Source organism: Stegodyphus dumicola, chromosome 1, assembly GCF_044657685.1.
Source record: "Stegodyphus dumicola isolate Sdum_Otavi_A_Nest chromosome 1, ASM4465768v1".
Taxonomy (NCBI): domain Eukaryota; kingdom Metazoa; phylum Arthropoda; class Arachnida; order Araneae; family Eresidae; genus Stegodyphus; species Stegodyphus dumicola.
The window spans coordinates 207,539,019-207,555,219 of NC_140768.1; the positions used below are offsets into that span (position 1 = coordinate 207,539,019).

Genomic DNA, 16,201 nt, shown 5'->3' on the forward strand with positions numbered 1-16,201 from the left:
TGAAATTCCGACGTTAATCTATAGTGTGCCGCAAAGGGTTAAAAACATTCATCCTAACACATACACTTTTCCAGCACTTCTAACATTCCTGCATTTCTGAAATCATTAACAGAATGTATTTTTTGTCTGACCATCACATCTTGAATTATCAGAAAATGTTAATCCAATAGAAACTTGTTGAATCCAAAGGTGAGTAGCAATGGCGTAGTGACAGGGGGGATGTATGCAGAGGGGCACCAAATTGTCTCCAAACAAGATTTTCCGGAAAATTTCAGTTTTATTTTGATCGATTTCTGGAAAATGTATTGATGTGTCTGATAAAATGTGTATTAAATGTTTGTGCTTGCAGTACATCAATCAAATATCTTCATATACAAAACGTTAGTGGTCTTTCTGACGTTAAAATGTTAGTGGTCTTTCTGACCACTTTATTCTTCTAAAATAGAGATATGTTTTTATTTTTTAAACAAAATGCATGTATAGCTCCCACTTTTTATTTGAAAACGATAACAAACAGTACAGTCTCATAGTATAACCCTTCAACCTTGAACTATTATTTATTTGGAGGCTGAAACTAAAGCTATAGAAATCTTTGATATGCATTTTACTTTTTAACATCAACTGGATGATTCCATTATTCATTGAACAGTGCAATGCGTCTGAAATTGTTATGTGATAACCACTTTCCGCCAAAGTTCCATGCTTGTTTTTTCTCACCAGCTGCACAGTCGATGTATACTTCACCAGAGCAAATCAATCATGTGGTGGCAAAACCGCGGTTTTGCAGCTGAGGATGGTGGTTCGGTAAAACCATCGAAACTAGTCCTGTGAAAATTTTGAAAATTAACGCTGATTTTTGTTGTTTGACTTCGGAATTACTTTAAAATTGTTAAAAGATTTTTAAAACTATTTCAATATGTATTATTTCATTTTTTCCCCTCCTTGTTTAGTGGATCATACAGAAGATTTTTTGCATTCTTTATATTATAAAGTAAAAATTTTCTCAATTGTGCTAAAAATAACTCTTATTATATTTCCAAATATAGAAAAAAATTATGAGATCCTAATGTTAATCATATAATTGGAATGTGCAGTTGTATATAAAATTGTGTATTTATGAAATTCTTAGCCTTATTTTTGTATTAATTTTTCATAGTAAATTATTTTAGTAAGAAATATTTTATAATGTGTGTAATTATTGTAATCTTTAAGTAATTTTTTAACTGCAAACTTTTTCCCCAATAGAATCTCTGTCTTTTGAAGATCCTAATGCAAATTATGACTGTCCCCCACCACCAAGACCCAGTGTTAAACCAGTTGCTAAGGACTTTACTAAGACTCTTAAATCTAATTTTATACTTAATGATCCTAAGACAGATTATGATTTGGTACCACCACCACTGCCTGTTTCTTCACCTCCACGAAAGCAAGATACTGCAGTGTGTGACCGAGACCAATCATATGACATTCCAAATCCATCAGTTATGCTTCATCCATTCCAGCGCTCAAATAGTATATCGTCAAATTATGATTTTCCCAAAACTACTCTGATGGACAATACAGATATTCAACCTGCTTGTACTTGTCAAGTATCAGTTAATAAAAACAGTTTCTGTTCAGTCAAAAGTTGTTGTATAGGTAATAAACTGTCATCACTGAAGCAAGTGAATAGTTTACCATCTGTGCCAAATACTGACATTGTAACATCTGTAGAGAAAGAAAAACAACTGAGAAACTTAAATGAGAGTCGTGTACAAATAAAGAACCTGAATGAAAATCGTTCAGTACATAATCAGTACTATAATGTATGTTTAAGGCCCCCAAGAGATACAACAAATGAACAGCGAGATAGTATACCAGAAGAAATGGCTCCACCACCACCTGTAATAGAAAAAGAAAGTCCTGAAGAACATTACAAGATGGTTGGAACTCCAGTTCCTGTGCCTTCAGCTCATTAGGTATATATCAGTAATGTATAACTACTGGTAACATGAAAGTCTGCTTTTTACCAAAGATGTAGAGCTTAAGATACAAATCTAGAATTTGTGTATTTAATGTCTTCATTTAAATTGACTGTTTTTTCAACAAAACTTAAATTCAAATGAGAAATAATTCATATAAACACTACAAAAGAACCTGCCAAATAAATTAAATACTGTAAACAACAACAATTAGCAACAGGAGTTGGTGTAACATGCAATACTGTTATTTTGAAGTTCAAACAAAACCTTTTTTAAATGTAAAAATGAAATCAAAAGCACATAAATATATGTTTCATTTCATCTTATTTTTACTTCACAAGCTGAAAAAGAAAAAAAAAAAAAAAAAATTATGTTTTACCTACAAAAACTATGCTATACATTTACTTCATTATGCCTTGTTAATTTTAGTTTCCATATCATTGAGCCTTTGGCTGTTTATTAATTATTTTTTTCTTCATTTGTTTGAACAGTATTAAATGAGGAATTTTTGTATTTTTTCATAGATGTCGTTTTTATATGTATTTAAAGACTATGTATTTGATCATAAAGCTTGTGTGTAAGAGTAAAACGCTATGCATCCTAAGATTTTATTGCAATTTCATGGTCCTCCAGTAATACTTACTCTTCAACTATTATTTTTTGATAAAGTATAACAGGAAATGTACAGATTTTAATATAAAGTTACTTGCAAATATAGAATTCATTTGTAATAAATGCCTTTTTTTCTTAAATTTATTTTAAATATTTTCTTTTCTTAAATTCAGTACTCAAAATTGATATTGTTGAATTTTATAAGAGTATTAGAATTACCTTATTTGCTAGAAAAATCTGTGTAACGTTTAGACTTTATAGTTAGTTCAGAAAATGGAATAGTTGTTCTAAAAACATTTAAGTACATTAAGTGAGTATACTTATGGTTGTATATAATTTACATATGTAATGACTTTTAATGTTACTCAAGTTAATTGTCTATTCAGAAAATTACTTTTATAAATGTTGTTTGTAAGTTAACTCAAATATTCATATGTCAATTAATGTTTAAATAATATTCAGTAAATCTAGAACAATTACATTATTGTGCTATTAGATATTAAAATTTTGTTATTCTATGTGCTATTAGATATTAAAATTTGTTTTGTAGATATTAAAATTTTGTTATTGAACGTGGCTTTCTGTACACTGTCAGAAAGCTGATGGCTATTTGAAGCTTAAATGGCATCAAGTTAAAGTATAGCAGCACTTTTAATGTTTAAAGAAATTATCATTAATTTCTGTCTCTGCAAATGAAGTGTGATTTTTTTTTTTTTTTCGGGGGGGGGGGTTTGTTTGTTCAGGATTTGGTGTAATATTATTTCATGTAAAAGTGATACAAACAGAAAAGTTACTAAATATTTTTAGGGAAAGCAAGTTGAGTGTGCATGTGTTTGCATATATCACATTTCATATTTTTCATCTTTTCATCTTCAGAAAATATTTAATGAGTATTTTATCTCCCTTGTATTGAAAATATTCATTTTTTGAGAATTCTTCTAATTATTAGTTGCAAATAGATTTAGCTCAGTCTCGATATTTTATTAATTTATATATATATATATATATATATATATATATATAATAAAAGAATGAGATAATATATGTAGAATATGTATCTACCAAAAATGTGCATATAAATAAATATATTAGTCATTTGTATTGAATTATCATGTTAACTCTGTTATATAATGCTAAAGAAAATAAAAATTTAATTTGAAAATTTCATCATATATTGTTAATGTATCTCAAGTAATAAAATTTCTAAGAAAAGAGAAACTTAATTTTGGAAAATGTGCTATATGTATTTTGTATTTTGAAAGCATTTTTCCTTTTACAATAAAATTTCATTGCACTTTAATCTTTTCGTCCACAAGCTAAGTTAATGCAGAAATTTGTGACTTCTAGTGACCAAAAAATTATCGAAGCTTTTACAGCTCTGAGAATTTTTGCCTTATAATCTCATTTACAGAAAGAAAGTTTTTGTAACTATTCCTATATTTTTAGAGCTTTATTTTTCATTTTTCTGGAAGTAAATATTACAAAATATAACTTATGAGTGGCTTGTTCTTTCCCATGTTCCATGTTTCATTTTGTATTATATGTTAACTAAAATTAATAAAAGTACTCTAGATATGTTTTTGTGTATAAAATCAGAGTATGTTTAATCAGAAGTAAAGTGATTTGATAGGAAAAACTATTCTCATATGCATTCTTGAACATATTTGTAATATAATAACTCATAATTACAATTGAATACAAATTTTTCATGAAAAGATAAAGGATATACTTTCAAGCACAATAAGGAAAGCTTAAATTGAGGAAAGTATTATTGAATAATCTTATAGATGTGCGGCCTAAGTGTTTGTTGCTGACAGTTTATTGGTTGCTTGCCTAATTGTAAATTGTTTTATTCCCTGTGCAGTGCAGCGCGTGACGAATATTATGAGAAAGCTAAGCCGGAAAAATTAAAAATACAAGAGCACGTGCATTTAACATTTAATAAATAAATTTAACATCTATATATAATAGAATTCAGAAATATGCAACCGGCAAAAACCGGCAACGATGAAAAAACAAAATGAAATAAATAGTTATCTTTATTATATTATATGCGGCTTAAGTGTCTGTTTGTCACCGATAGTTTATTGGTTGCTTGCGTAACTGTAGTAGCCAATTGGGTGAAGTTGCCACAGCAAAGGATTGCCGTTTTAATTGAGACATAGTCAATTTCCTGTAAAACTTGCCTTTGCTATGACCATCAATAAGTCTCAGGCCAAACGCTTAAGCGTGTTGGCATTTTTTTACCTGAGCCTGCATTTGGACACGGTCAACTTTATGTTCTCTGTTTAAGAGTTTGTGAAAAAACGGACGTAATATTAAAAATAATTGATGGTCCTCTACAAGGCGAGCTTAAAAATGATGGAAAAATCTACACGAGAAATTTTGTGTACAAAGATATCTTTAACATGTGAATTAACATTTTATTATTTAAATCACCTTTATTTATTGAGCTAGCGGTGGCTCTTAAGAAAGGTACCGCCAGTGGGTTCCTTCATTGCACTCTATTTTAAGCAATTAAGCAAGTAAAAGGGGGAAACCCCGTGGGGCAGTAAGCAAAGGGACGTCCTTGTCGCCTGCCCTGGGTAATTCAGTTTGAATCAGCAGACATCTTTTCACAAATCATTTTAATTACAATTTATAATATCTAGAACAGCAGTCATTTCGAATGACCGCCGGGCTTTCTAGTATACTATATCGTCAATTACCAAAAATAGTTATTCTAAAAAACAAAAAAAATAGGTCATGGTTTTAGTAAGTAGTCCATTTAGTGTAATTTTGTAGGCTCCAGCTAATATAATTTCATAAAAAGATTTAATGGTAGAATTCTAGACTTTAGATGCAAAAGAAATTTATAATGGGCAATTATTTATTACTTTGAAAAGGCTTGAAGAAAAGTATTTTAAAGCATTTTATTTTTCATTGCAGAAAAGCAGTTTATTGTTCAACAATTAAATACGAAATATGAAATATGGATCAGCTTATTTCTTTCTCTCAGACCTTCCCAAATACACTGCTGGCCATTAAAATTGCTACACCATGAAGATGGCATGCAACAAATGTCAGATTTGCATGAAAAGTATTATGGGCTGGAATATGCAAACGATATTAGCATTCCAAAGCATGTGCACAGTGCAGCTATGAGCAACATATTCTACACTATGTATAAATGGAAAGATCGCACCATGGGTTTCTTTTTTAAAACCTGCATTTAAACATTGTTTTTTTTTTTTTTTTTTGGGTAGAAGTATGCCTCATGTAAGAAGGAGAAACTTCTACCATAACGTGTCAGAATTCGGCCGCAAAGGACCATGTCTGTCCACAAAGAGACACACCTGCGGTGCAGGCGTTGAGGCGAAGGTAAGTGCGCATGATAAGCAATTGACGTGTCGTGTATAAAAAATTCCTTAGCTCACAGAATTTGAGAGTCTCTCATGTGTTGCATTAACAAAATAGAAGTAGATAACATAAAATGACAGTAAACATAAATGCATGTACAGGTAGACATATACAAACATCAGCAGCTGACCTGACCAGAAAAGCAATACAGTAATGTTTGTTGAAGTATGCTGTATGAAATGAATGGACGTTATGCAAAGTGAGCTACAACATCATCGAATTCCCCTCAGCAACTACACACGATTGTCTTTGATGTTAAACCTCTGAATTTAAGATGATATTGGTTCATAAGTGATATAAGAGGCACATATGTGGGAGTCAATGTTGCGCGTGCTGGTGTAGAGTTTCTTCGACCATCTAGAAGCAGCTAGTGCGTTACTATTTTAAAATATGGTTGTAGAGACATTAGGCATTTTCGGAAGCAGGCAAGATGAAAAATTAGCAAACCGCCTTCGCCGGGAATCGAACCACGGACCTCTGGATTACCGGTCTAGCTTGCAGAGCCACTACACCACGAAGGCATGCTAGGAAGGCGGGAGAAATACCTTATATACTCCCCCTTATAAAGGGCGACTGGGGTTTTTAGGGGACCCAATCGCCAAATCCTGGGTGAGGAGAAATCATCATCCAACACCCTTTTAGTTCGGGCGCCACTGTAAGGACATTAGGTATCGTTGGAAGTAGGCAAGATGAAAAATTAGCAAACCGCCTTCGCCGGGAATCGGACCTCTGGAATACTGGTCCAGCGTGCAGAGTCACTACACCACGAAGGCACGCTAGGAAGGCGGGAGAAATACCTTATATGGTAATAAAATTTTCAAATATACAGCTACTTTCCGTAGTTGAAGAAGGCGATAATGTTAAACTACCGAAAGCGCTTCTACTAAACGTTATTTCTGTTACACTCGGATATATATAGCTGAATTTATAAGCGATTTTGTATTCGGCTTATAGACGGGATTTGAGTTTGGGCTAAAATTTTGTATCAAAATCTTACTTCTTGTCTTATATACGGATCGGCTTACATTCGAAAATATATAACATATCGATTTTTTTTTTTTTTTTTTTTTTTTTTTTTTTTTTTTTTTTGTGTGTGTGTGTGTGTGTAAGACGTGAAAAATGAGCAGTGCCCTCGCCGGGACTCGAATCTTGGACTTGTCGAATAGGCATCGAGTATGCTTCCAGTTACATCACAAAGGCACGCGGAAAGGAGGGAAATATGCCTAATATACTCCTCCTTTTAAAGGGCCACTGGGGATTAAAGGACTCAATCGTCAAATCCTGATGGAGACAAATTACCGTCCACCAGGTTTTAGTTCGAGCACCACTGTAGAGCCATTAGGACTTTTTTGAAAAAGGAAACTTGAAAAATATGCAGTGCCCTCGCTGGGATTCGAACCCTTGATCTCTCGAATACGCGTCGAGTATGCTCCCAATTACACTACGAACGCATGCGGAAACGAGGGAGAAAATATCTTATACAGTGTCCTATCAGTGATTTAAGTAAAGAAGTAAAGAAAGCTATAATGCTGCTTTGTTCATTATTTGGATACAAATATCATTTTCCCACAGAAACTTATCTTCGTCGCTAACATTATTCCCATGTTTACTGTTTGGGTAATACAAGTAGCAACCAAACCGCGCAGGGAAAGACTACAGATTTTTCAAACCAAACTTCGAAAAAAAAAAAAAAAAAACTTCGCTTAATTCTTAATACCTTATAGTTTGTTAATATCAGCAGATTGATGATCTAAAACTTGAAACACTGGATACCTGCATCTTGAGTACTCCACATCATTTCCGTCAATGGGCAAATCCCATCATGAGCCAATACGCAAACCTAAGTAATTATGACTCTGTTAAGAATTATAGATACAAAAGACCAAGGACAATATTAACAAAGAAGCATCGCAAATGCTAGCCACCCTGAAATTTCAGAAGCACATTGGGCAAATTTAACAAGCGCATTAGGCAACTTTAAAACAACGTTTTTGCTAGGGAAAATTAATTATAAAGAAGCAGCAGCAAAAGCAGTATCGGCAGCACAAGAATAGGAGCTCAAAATCAATGACCAGTTGAAGAAAGTCATGAAAGTCAACCAATTGTTGAAATTTTCAGAAATATCAAACAAAAGTTTTAGAAAACGTAAGCATACGCATGTTCGTATACATTAATTACATAAATGTACAAATGTGCATGATATAGTCTTGATTTACATAAGCATGCGTACTCCCATTACGGGCGAATGTATACACTTTTGATGCAAGGTAAAGTAATTTGTATTTTTTAAAACCTTTTGCGTTCGTTCCTTTTTTTTTTATTATTATTATTAATTTTTTTTATTAATTAAATAGTATCCGACGCATTTCTGGAGATTTTTTACAGAACCTAAGAAATCCATTTTATTATCATGCCATCATAGTTCTGTAAGGAAATATATTTTTAACATTAAAGGTATAGGAACAAAGTTAAAATTTGATATTCAATGTTATCGTTATTTTTTCCATTATACACAAAGCAGTTACTCTTGTATTAGTGATGAAAGTGACATTGGGATCATAATATTAAATTTGGGTTGTAAAGTTTAGTACAAGAAAAAAGTGGGTCATTTATTTAGATATTTTTATTTTTCCTGCTTATAATTTTCGGATTCGGAACTATGATTGTTCAACTCCCTGTCCAATGGGACGAATTTAAAATAAAGATACCAGTCATCGAGTTTTTGTCGAAGAAAAGACTACATTTCGTCATAGATGATGTAAAAAGAGACTTTTTAAAGCAGCTGAATCACATCGTCCCAAAGGAATCATTATTTTCTGCTCCGTTGCCTTTATGACAGTCGGATGGATTTAAGGGGTTTTAAAATAACCGACAGGCCATTTAATAATACTGCAGATGGATTTCTTACTGCCTGCTTTATACTAAATTGCCAGCTGTAGGTAGGCAATTCCTTTTTAAGGAAGTAAAATGTCTGGGATGAAAGTTTTACAAAGACGGGATTAAAAACTTCCTTTGATTTTCTGTCAGAATTGTTTTAATTCTAAAAAAAGGGGGAAAAAGAATCGAATAATTAAAGGTAGTTCTTTATCTAATTTTAGAACGGTAACCAATCCTGCAATATCTTTATACAATATTAAAATTCGTTTCGAAAGATAAGGAATTTTCAGCAAGCGGAGTAGCCTATACATTATCATTCATAAAAGTCTTCATTGTATGAAAAATATCGAATAACTTTCCTTGATCCGAGCAAATTTCGTAAGTAATAATAATAATAACAAAGAAAAAAAAGAAAAATGTAAATAAATAATACAAAAATTAATAAAAAAATCTGAAAGGTTTTAGATTTTAAATTACGTCTAAAGGGGCGTTTTTTTAAATACTTCGAGTGTTACCTTTATTTATTAAATATTAGCAGCTACGTGGCCAGCCTTCGTCTGGCTTTTAAATGTACCGGGAAAATGCCTGAAGGGAATATCAAACGTTAAATTTAAAAACTGCGCAGAATTTTATTCTGCAGAACAACTTTAAAAAAAAAAATTATTACATATAATAAAATTACAATGAAATAAGCAATATCCCTTAATACAAGTATTAATTATCCTAATAAATAAGTTAACCGACTTCCCGTTGCCTTCACTCAAAAAACGTCCAGTATCTAAGACAAACATTAAATTTAAAAAAAAAAAAAAAAAAATCTGAAAAGTTTCAAATTTTAAATTACGTCCAAAGGAGCGTTTTTTTTAACGTTTTGTGTGTTACCTTTATTTATTAAATATTATGTTCTTCGCACTTAAAATTCAGTTCAATAGCAATGTCGCAAAATAATTTTAAAATGAGCCATCTTTAGAATTTCCGATACACAGTTCCGCGCGCTGGAGATAAAAAGGTTTTTCCCGCCACCTCATAGATTGTTGCGTTTGCTCGCTTTCAAATCGTTGAGTTGTTACTCAAAAATTCGTTAAAGTTTTACAAAATATGAAATTGATAATAAAACAAATTTCAAATTTGGGCTTCCCTATGCCCATATTCGCAGTAGGATTACGTCATTCAAAATTGGATGTCTCTAGGTATCGTTGTTTTATCACAACGCGTAAAACATACATACATTTATGCAGATTCTTCATCATTTAATTTCTTCAAATATAATGCAGGACTCTAACATTTGGTGGCAACAGTTTGAAAAGTGAAACAGATATTTCTAGTGATACAACACAAAATCGCAAAACGAAAACAATAGTCCATTAGGGACAAAGCCCCTTTGGACTAAAAACTGCACAGAATTATCGCCCTCATTTTTCCAAGTGGCAACAGTCAACAGTCAGCAGTCCAATATACAATTGCAAGAGAAACTGTTGCCCAAACCACATTTGTAAAAGAATGAAACTATTCAAAATGATGCGATAAAATCGAAAAGATATATTAAAAAAAATCGGATTCGAATTTTGAAAAAATTGCTTCGAGGTGCACAGGCTCTTGTCTAGATGCACTTATATACCAAATTTCGTAGCCCTGGGTCTATTAGCTTACGCGCAGCACGAACGAAAGACACACAGACACTTTTATTATATGCAAAGATAATGTTCTTCGAGCTTAAACCATAAAATTCATTTCAAGAGCAATATCGCAAATTAAATTGAGCATATCATTAGAATTTCCGATAAACATCTCACGCGCTGGAGATAAGAATACTTTTTCTGTACAACGTTACCATTGCTCACTTTAAAATCCTTGAATTTGTTAATGAAAAATTCGTTAAAGTTTTACATAATATGAAATCGATAAGAAAACAAATTCCAAATTTCGGCTTCCAGATGCCCATAATCGCAGTAGGATTACGTCATTCAAAATTGGATGGCTCTATGTACCGTTGTTTTATCACAATGCGAGAAACATACATATATTTATGAAGATTCTTCATTATTTAATTTCTTCAAATATGATACAGGGCGATAATATTTTGTGGCAACAGTTTGAAAAGTGAAACGGACATTCAGAGTGATTCGACGCAAAATCGCAAAATGAAAACAATAGTCCCTCAGGCACAAAGCCCCTTTGGACTAAAAATTAAACTAATAATAACGTCAAATGGCATAAATGTTTATATCTTCAACAGCTCAAAACTATCTACTGTAATAAAGGATTAAATACGAAAATGGTCAACGTTTTCATCATCTTTTACTGATTATTTTCAATATAGGTCTGAAAGGGCGAGATTCACTCAAAGGAAGTGAAAATTCACGCAGTGATAATTTTCTTAACCAATGACGAATTTCTGAAGTGTGTGCGGGTGGGGAGGGGCTCATCTTAAAATACAATGTGCATTTAACTAGCTTTTTAAAAATTATTAATACTTTAGTGGCCTCTCGAGATCACGAATTGGTTGAACCTATAAATCTGCTTTTGTTTCTAACACATCACTTTTGAAGTGTATTTACAAAAGCATAAATAGCCATAGATATTGATTGAACATAACCCTTTAAAAAAACTAAAACCTTACGGAAGTATGAATTATTATTGATCAACAAATATGGTGAACAAATAGCTAGCGTGCGGTGTAATTGGTACTACTGGTTGGCAAGGTCTGCCAATCATCGTTCGTGAAGCCATATGATTGTCCAGACGTACAGTTTGTCCGTAGCGTTGTGAAAGTAAGGTGTAATGCAGCGACGCTCTTTCGCGCGAAATGGAGTGATGTACGAACGTCAAGAAATTGTCACGACATGCCACGCTAGGTATTGGGACACTGTTCACATTAGACACAATTGCTACATCCAATTTTTGTAACTCTTAAGGTAATCTTTATTTCCTAGAGTTAATTAAAAATATTCTTTTTTTAATAGCAGGGGTAATCATTGAATATAAATGAGCAAAGTTCACTTCACTAAACATAACTTAGAGGAAGAGAAAGAAGTTTAAAGGAAGAGAAAGTTAATGAGCTTCACTAAACATAGCTTAAAGGAAGAGAAAGAAGCAAGAGTAAAGCTTTTCTGAAAAAAATCCCTACACGAACAAATTTTTTAAAAAGGTAAAGCACTTTCTATCAAAATTACACTGCACAAGCAACACGAATAAGGAAAAGGAGAAAATCAACTACAGTATGATAATGCCGAATAATCAGACAGAAGATACAAGAAAAATAGAGCGAAAGAAGATACACAAGCGCAGTAACAGAAGGAGCAGGAGCATTAAATCATACAACAGCCACGGCCAGAAGAACATCAGGAAAAGAGAAAATTTAGATGAAGATGAAGCTAATAGTATGCTGACAGTTAATTGTGATGATTGTGTATTAGGGGAAAATTAAGCGAAAATAAAAGTTCCATATATAATTAAGAACATATCTAGCATAGATGTATATATTTTTATAAACTGACTTACTGCATCAAAAAATGGTCTACAAATCCAATCTCAGAGAAGATATTCTAAGGAAACTATGTTTTATTGACATTTAACGAACGAAACGCAACAAATACGAAACTGGTTTTTATATTCAAATTCTTCAAGAAAAGCTTATTGCATTTCTGCAAACTATTTAGTAGTGTGATTAATCGATTTAGTACAGGGTTCAACGAATTAACACAGTGAAAACTTTTCGGAGCATAAAAGAAAAGAAAACAGCCGTATACTTGTCTACAGACCTCCAGAGAAATGTGAATATTTCAATATTATTTAGCTATAAAATATAAATAAATAAACACTAATTACTGGCAGAATATTTTAGAGCAGATTGCTAAAGTAATGAAATTTTCAGATTCATGGGCTTGGCTTTTAAAAGAGGCAGCCAAGTTATTGATAATGAACACAATGGAAGTTATTTAGGATGAATATATCTTTTACAAAATTTAAGCCCATCGTACTACTACATATAATTAATATTGCAAATAAAGCTAGTGGGCATGTCTGTCATTTATCAGCGAATATTTGCGCACAGTGCATCGAAATATTGTGTAGCAACGTTAGAAGCTTTATTATATCGGAATTAAAGGAAGCAGTGTATTATTCTATTATAGCAGATTCGACGTCCTATTTTTGTCACATGGATCACATAACTACTATGGATAACTACGCCAATAAAAATGGAGCCCTTTTCAAGAAATTAAAAAAAAAAAAAATTAGAAAATACTAGCCATAAGAGTGTGGAAACGGAAGACTGTATTTTAAATTTATTAACTGCCTTAGATATTAACTTGCAAGCTTGTAGAGTATGATAATGCCTATAATATGTCGGGTATATACACTCCTCAAATCTGAAAACAATCTTTTCATTTACCTCTCTTGCGCTGCATATTCTTTAAATTTAAATGGCGAATCAGAGACGAAATGCTAAAAAAAATATTTTTATTTATACAAAATCTATGCAATTTCTTTGCCGCGTCAGCATAAAGATGAGAAATTTTGAATGACAGACTAGCACCAAAAAACAAAGTTCCCACAAAATTAAACAACACTCGTTGTTCAGCAAGAGCTGATTCAATAAATCAGTGATTTCCAGTTATGAAAATTTTAAAGATGCTTTGAATAAAACTCATTAAGAGAATTTTCAAAATCCTTCAACAAAACTTGAAGGTACAGGGTTGATGAATGAATTAAACTCACTGGAAACTACTCTTACAATAGCGTTTTACAACGAAATATTAGAAATCGCACATAGAATTAATATATTACTTATAAATAATATATAAAGTAGATACCACAATTGAAAGTATTATTACATTATACGCTTCTTCAGAAAATCTTTTACATTCGAAACGAAATACAGAATCTTTAAAAATCTGAAGCTATAAAATTGTGCAGATACGATTAGTACAAACGATTACGCAAAATAAAAAATCTGATGTGTACACCAAATGACTTCTTTGTACGGAATATTGAATTATACGCAATTTTCCTTGCATTTCATTTAAATTTATTGGATTGAATTAAATCTACTTCGCCGACAGCGCATAAACCACAATAGAATAAATGCATTCTAAAAATTCACTCTATTTGTTTACCACAGCGACACTCTGGCGCTAGGTTCACTTAACAGTATTAGATTTCGTTCATATTATAACTCAGAATGCACAAAATTTATATAATTTAAAGAATTATCTAATCGTTGCCACATATTCTATTGAAATACTATAAAAAAGCTACAACGATGTATGAAAGAAATTAAGCAAACAAAACAAAAAAGAAAAAGTTTTTCACAGACAATCGAGTATTTCTCATTCAATTAATTCAGTCCTCATTTCGCGACAAGGCAAAAATACATAAAAACTCAAAATATCTGTATTAAAAATTACGAAGTAAATCTTAAACACTTATTTCCTCGAAAAAATTATAGAAAGGATTAAGCATGGTTTAATTCGCAATAATAAATGAAGGCGTTATCTTTGTTGTTGCGCAGCTAAGTTTCTCTAGATTGGCAACAAATCCACTATCCTGCTGTTTCAAATGTAAAAAAGCAATCGCCGCCATCAAAAAAATTATTAGGCTTAGCGGCACTTTAAAATTGTTGATAATTCTAAAAATATTACATATAGATTTACTAAAGGCATAAAAACCTTAACCGGAAGATAAGAACAATATAATTCAATATATATATATATATATGTTTGGGGCGGATGATTGCAACCAAAATACGAGGTGCACATCTACATGTTATAGCACACCTTTATACAAAATTTCAACGTTCTGAGACTACTCGTTTTTGAGTTATGCGAGATACGTACGTACGTTCGTACGTACATACATTCGTACAGACGCCACAAAAATTATCTTCAGAATTCATTTTAAAGCAATTTTGTAATTTTTTTGGAGGAAAAGAGTATTTTATTCTGTCCTTACGTAGAGATATCGCGCAAAAACATCGTCAAATTGCATTCGATAGCGGTCAAAATGGATATTTTCGTTGAAATATGCTGCCTGAAACTTCCCGCGATTACAATACTTCCTTTTTACTTCGTACAAGGAAGTAAAAAATAAAGAAATCATCACCACTGAAAATACGTCGAAAGTAGTGGACTTTGATGTTAATAATGAATTCTGCTTAAATACATGTTATGCTATTATTGATAAACTGTTAACAGAAGTATAAAATGTAAAGTGAGCCTGTGATGACATTTACTCAAAATTTAACTTTCTGGTCAATCTAAAGAATTTAAAGGAAGACACAACTAGGAAGAATGCTGCAAAGTTATGCAATGTAAAAGGTATATAGACGATTTAGAAAATAATTCTGTTGGAGAATGTCTTCATTTTAAACTTTTATAGTTATTTCAAAATAAAAAAAATATATCTGTTTTGGAACTTACTTTAAGGACAATAACTGATTCAAAAATTGAGTCTACCTTTCCCAACGTGGCCACAGCAATGCGCATTCTTTTGTTTTGCCGCTACGAATTGCAACGTTGAGAGATCGTTTTCAGCAGTGAAAAGAATAAAATATTTTTTACGGTCTTCTCTGGGAGAGCAAACTGAATGATTCGAGTATTTTATATTATATTTATTAGCGAGTTACTAATAACTTAATAGTGTTATTATTATTACAATCGTGTGCAAAAGTTTAAGATCATGGAAAGATCAGATTTATTGGAATTCCGCAACAAAAACAAATGTTATAAGGGAAAAAATAGACTTACAAGGTTATTGAAGTATAGTCTTCTTCAATAACCTTCGGACTTTTTTTATTTTTTATCACAGGTGCAATCCTTTTCGGCATGCTGTGAACAAGAGACTGGCAGTAAGCTTGAGAAATCTCTGTACACCACACATCCTTTATTGCTTCAACAAGTCCTGTAGCATTGGATGGTAGCTTCTCCGCTACTTTATTTTTCACAATAGACTACAAATTCTCTATGGGATTCAAATCTCTATGGGATTCAAATCACGGCTGTTACCTGCCCAATCAAGCACTTGGATTTGAGTAGCCCTCAGATAGTCCTTAACATTCCTTGCCCTGTGACACGGAGCCTCATCATGCATGAAATTGAACATCTATGAACATCCAAATGAAACTTCAACTTGTCACGTAACAAATTAAGGTACTGATTGCCGTCCATCGTGGTTTTAGGTGACAGAAAATATACAACAGCAGTACCAGACGCAGACATTGTACCCCATATCATCTGGCTTGGAGAGTGTTTCACTGTCGGAATCATATATCTGTCATCATATCTTTTTCCAAATGGGAGGCGAATACATTTAGCACTTGCAGAAAATTGCTGCACACTTGACTCATCGGAAAA

The 16,201-nt window shown here is 32.2% G+C and overlaps 1 protein-coding gene across 8 annotated transcripts in view; it reads left to right on the top strand.

The window, feature by feature from the left end:
• The window catches only part of stumps (DBB domain-containing protein stumps), a 277,758-nt gene extending 273,610 nt beyond the window's left edge, over positions 1–4,148 (top strand). For all 8 annotated transcript variants that reach the window (XM_085825040.1, XM_085825045.1, XM_085825036.1 and 5 more), the window contains one exon: positions 1,246–4,148. In XM_085825040.1, coding sequence (XP_085681166.1) covers positions 1,246–1,958 — 713 coding nt within the window. In that variant the 3' untranslated portion in view covers positions 1,959–4,148. The remainder of the gene's footprint in view (positions 1–1,245) is intronic.
• The last annotated feature ends 12,053 nt before the right edge of the window (positions 4,149–16,201 follow it).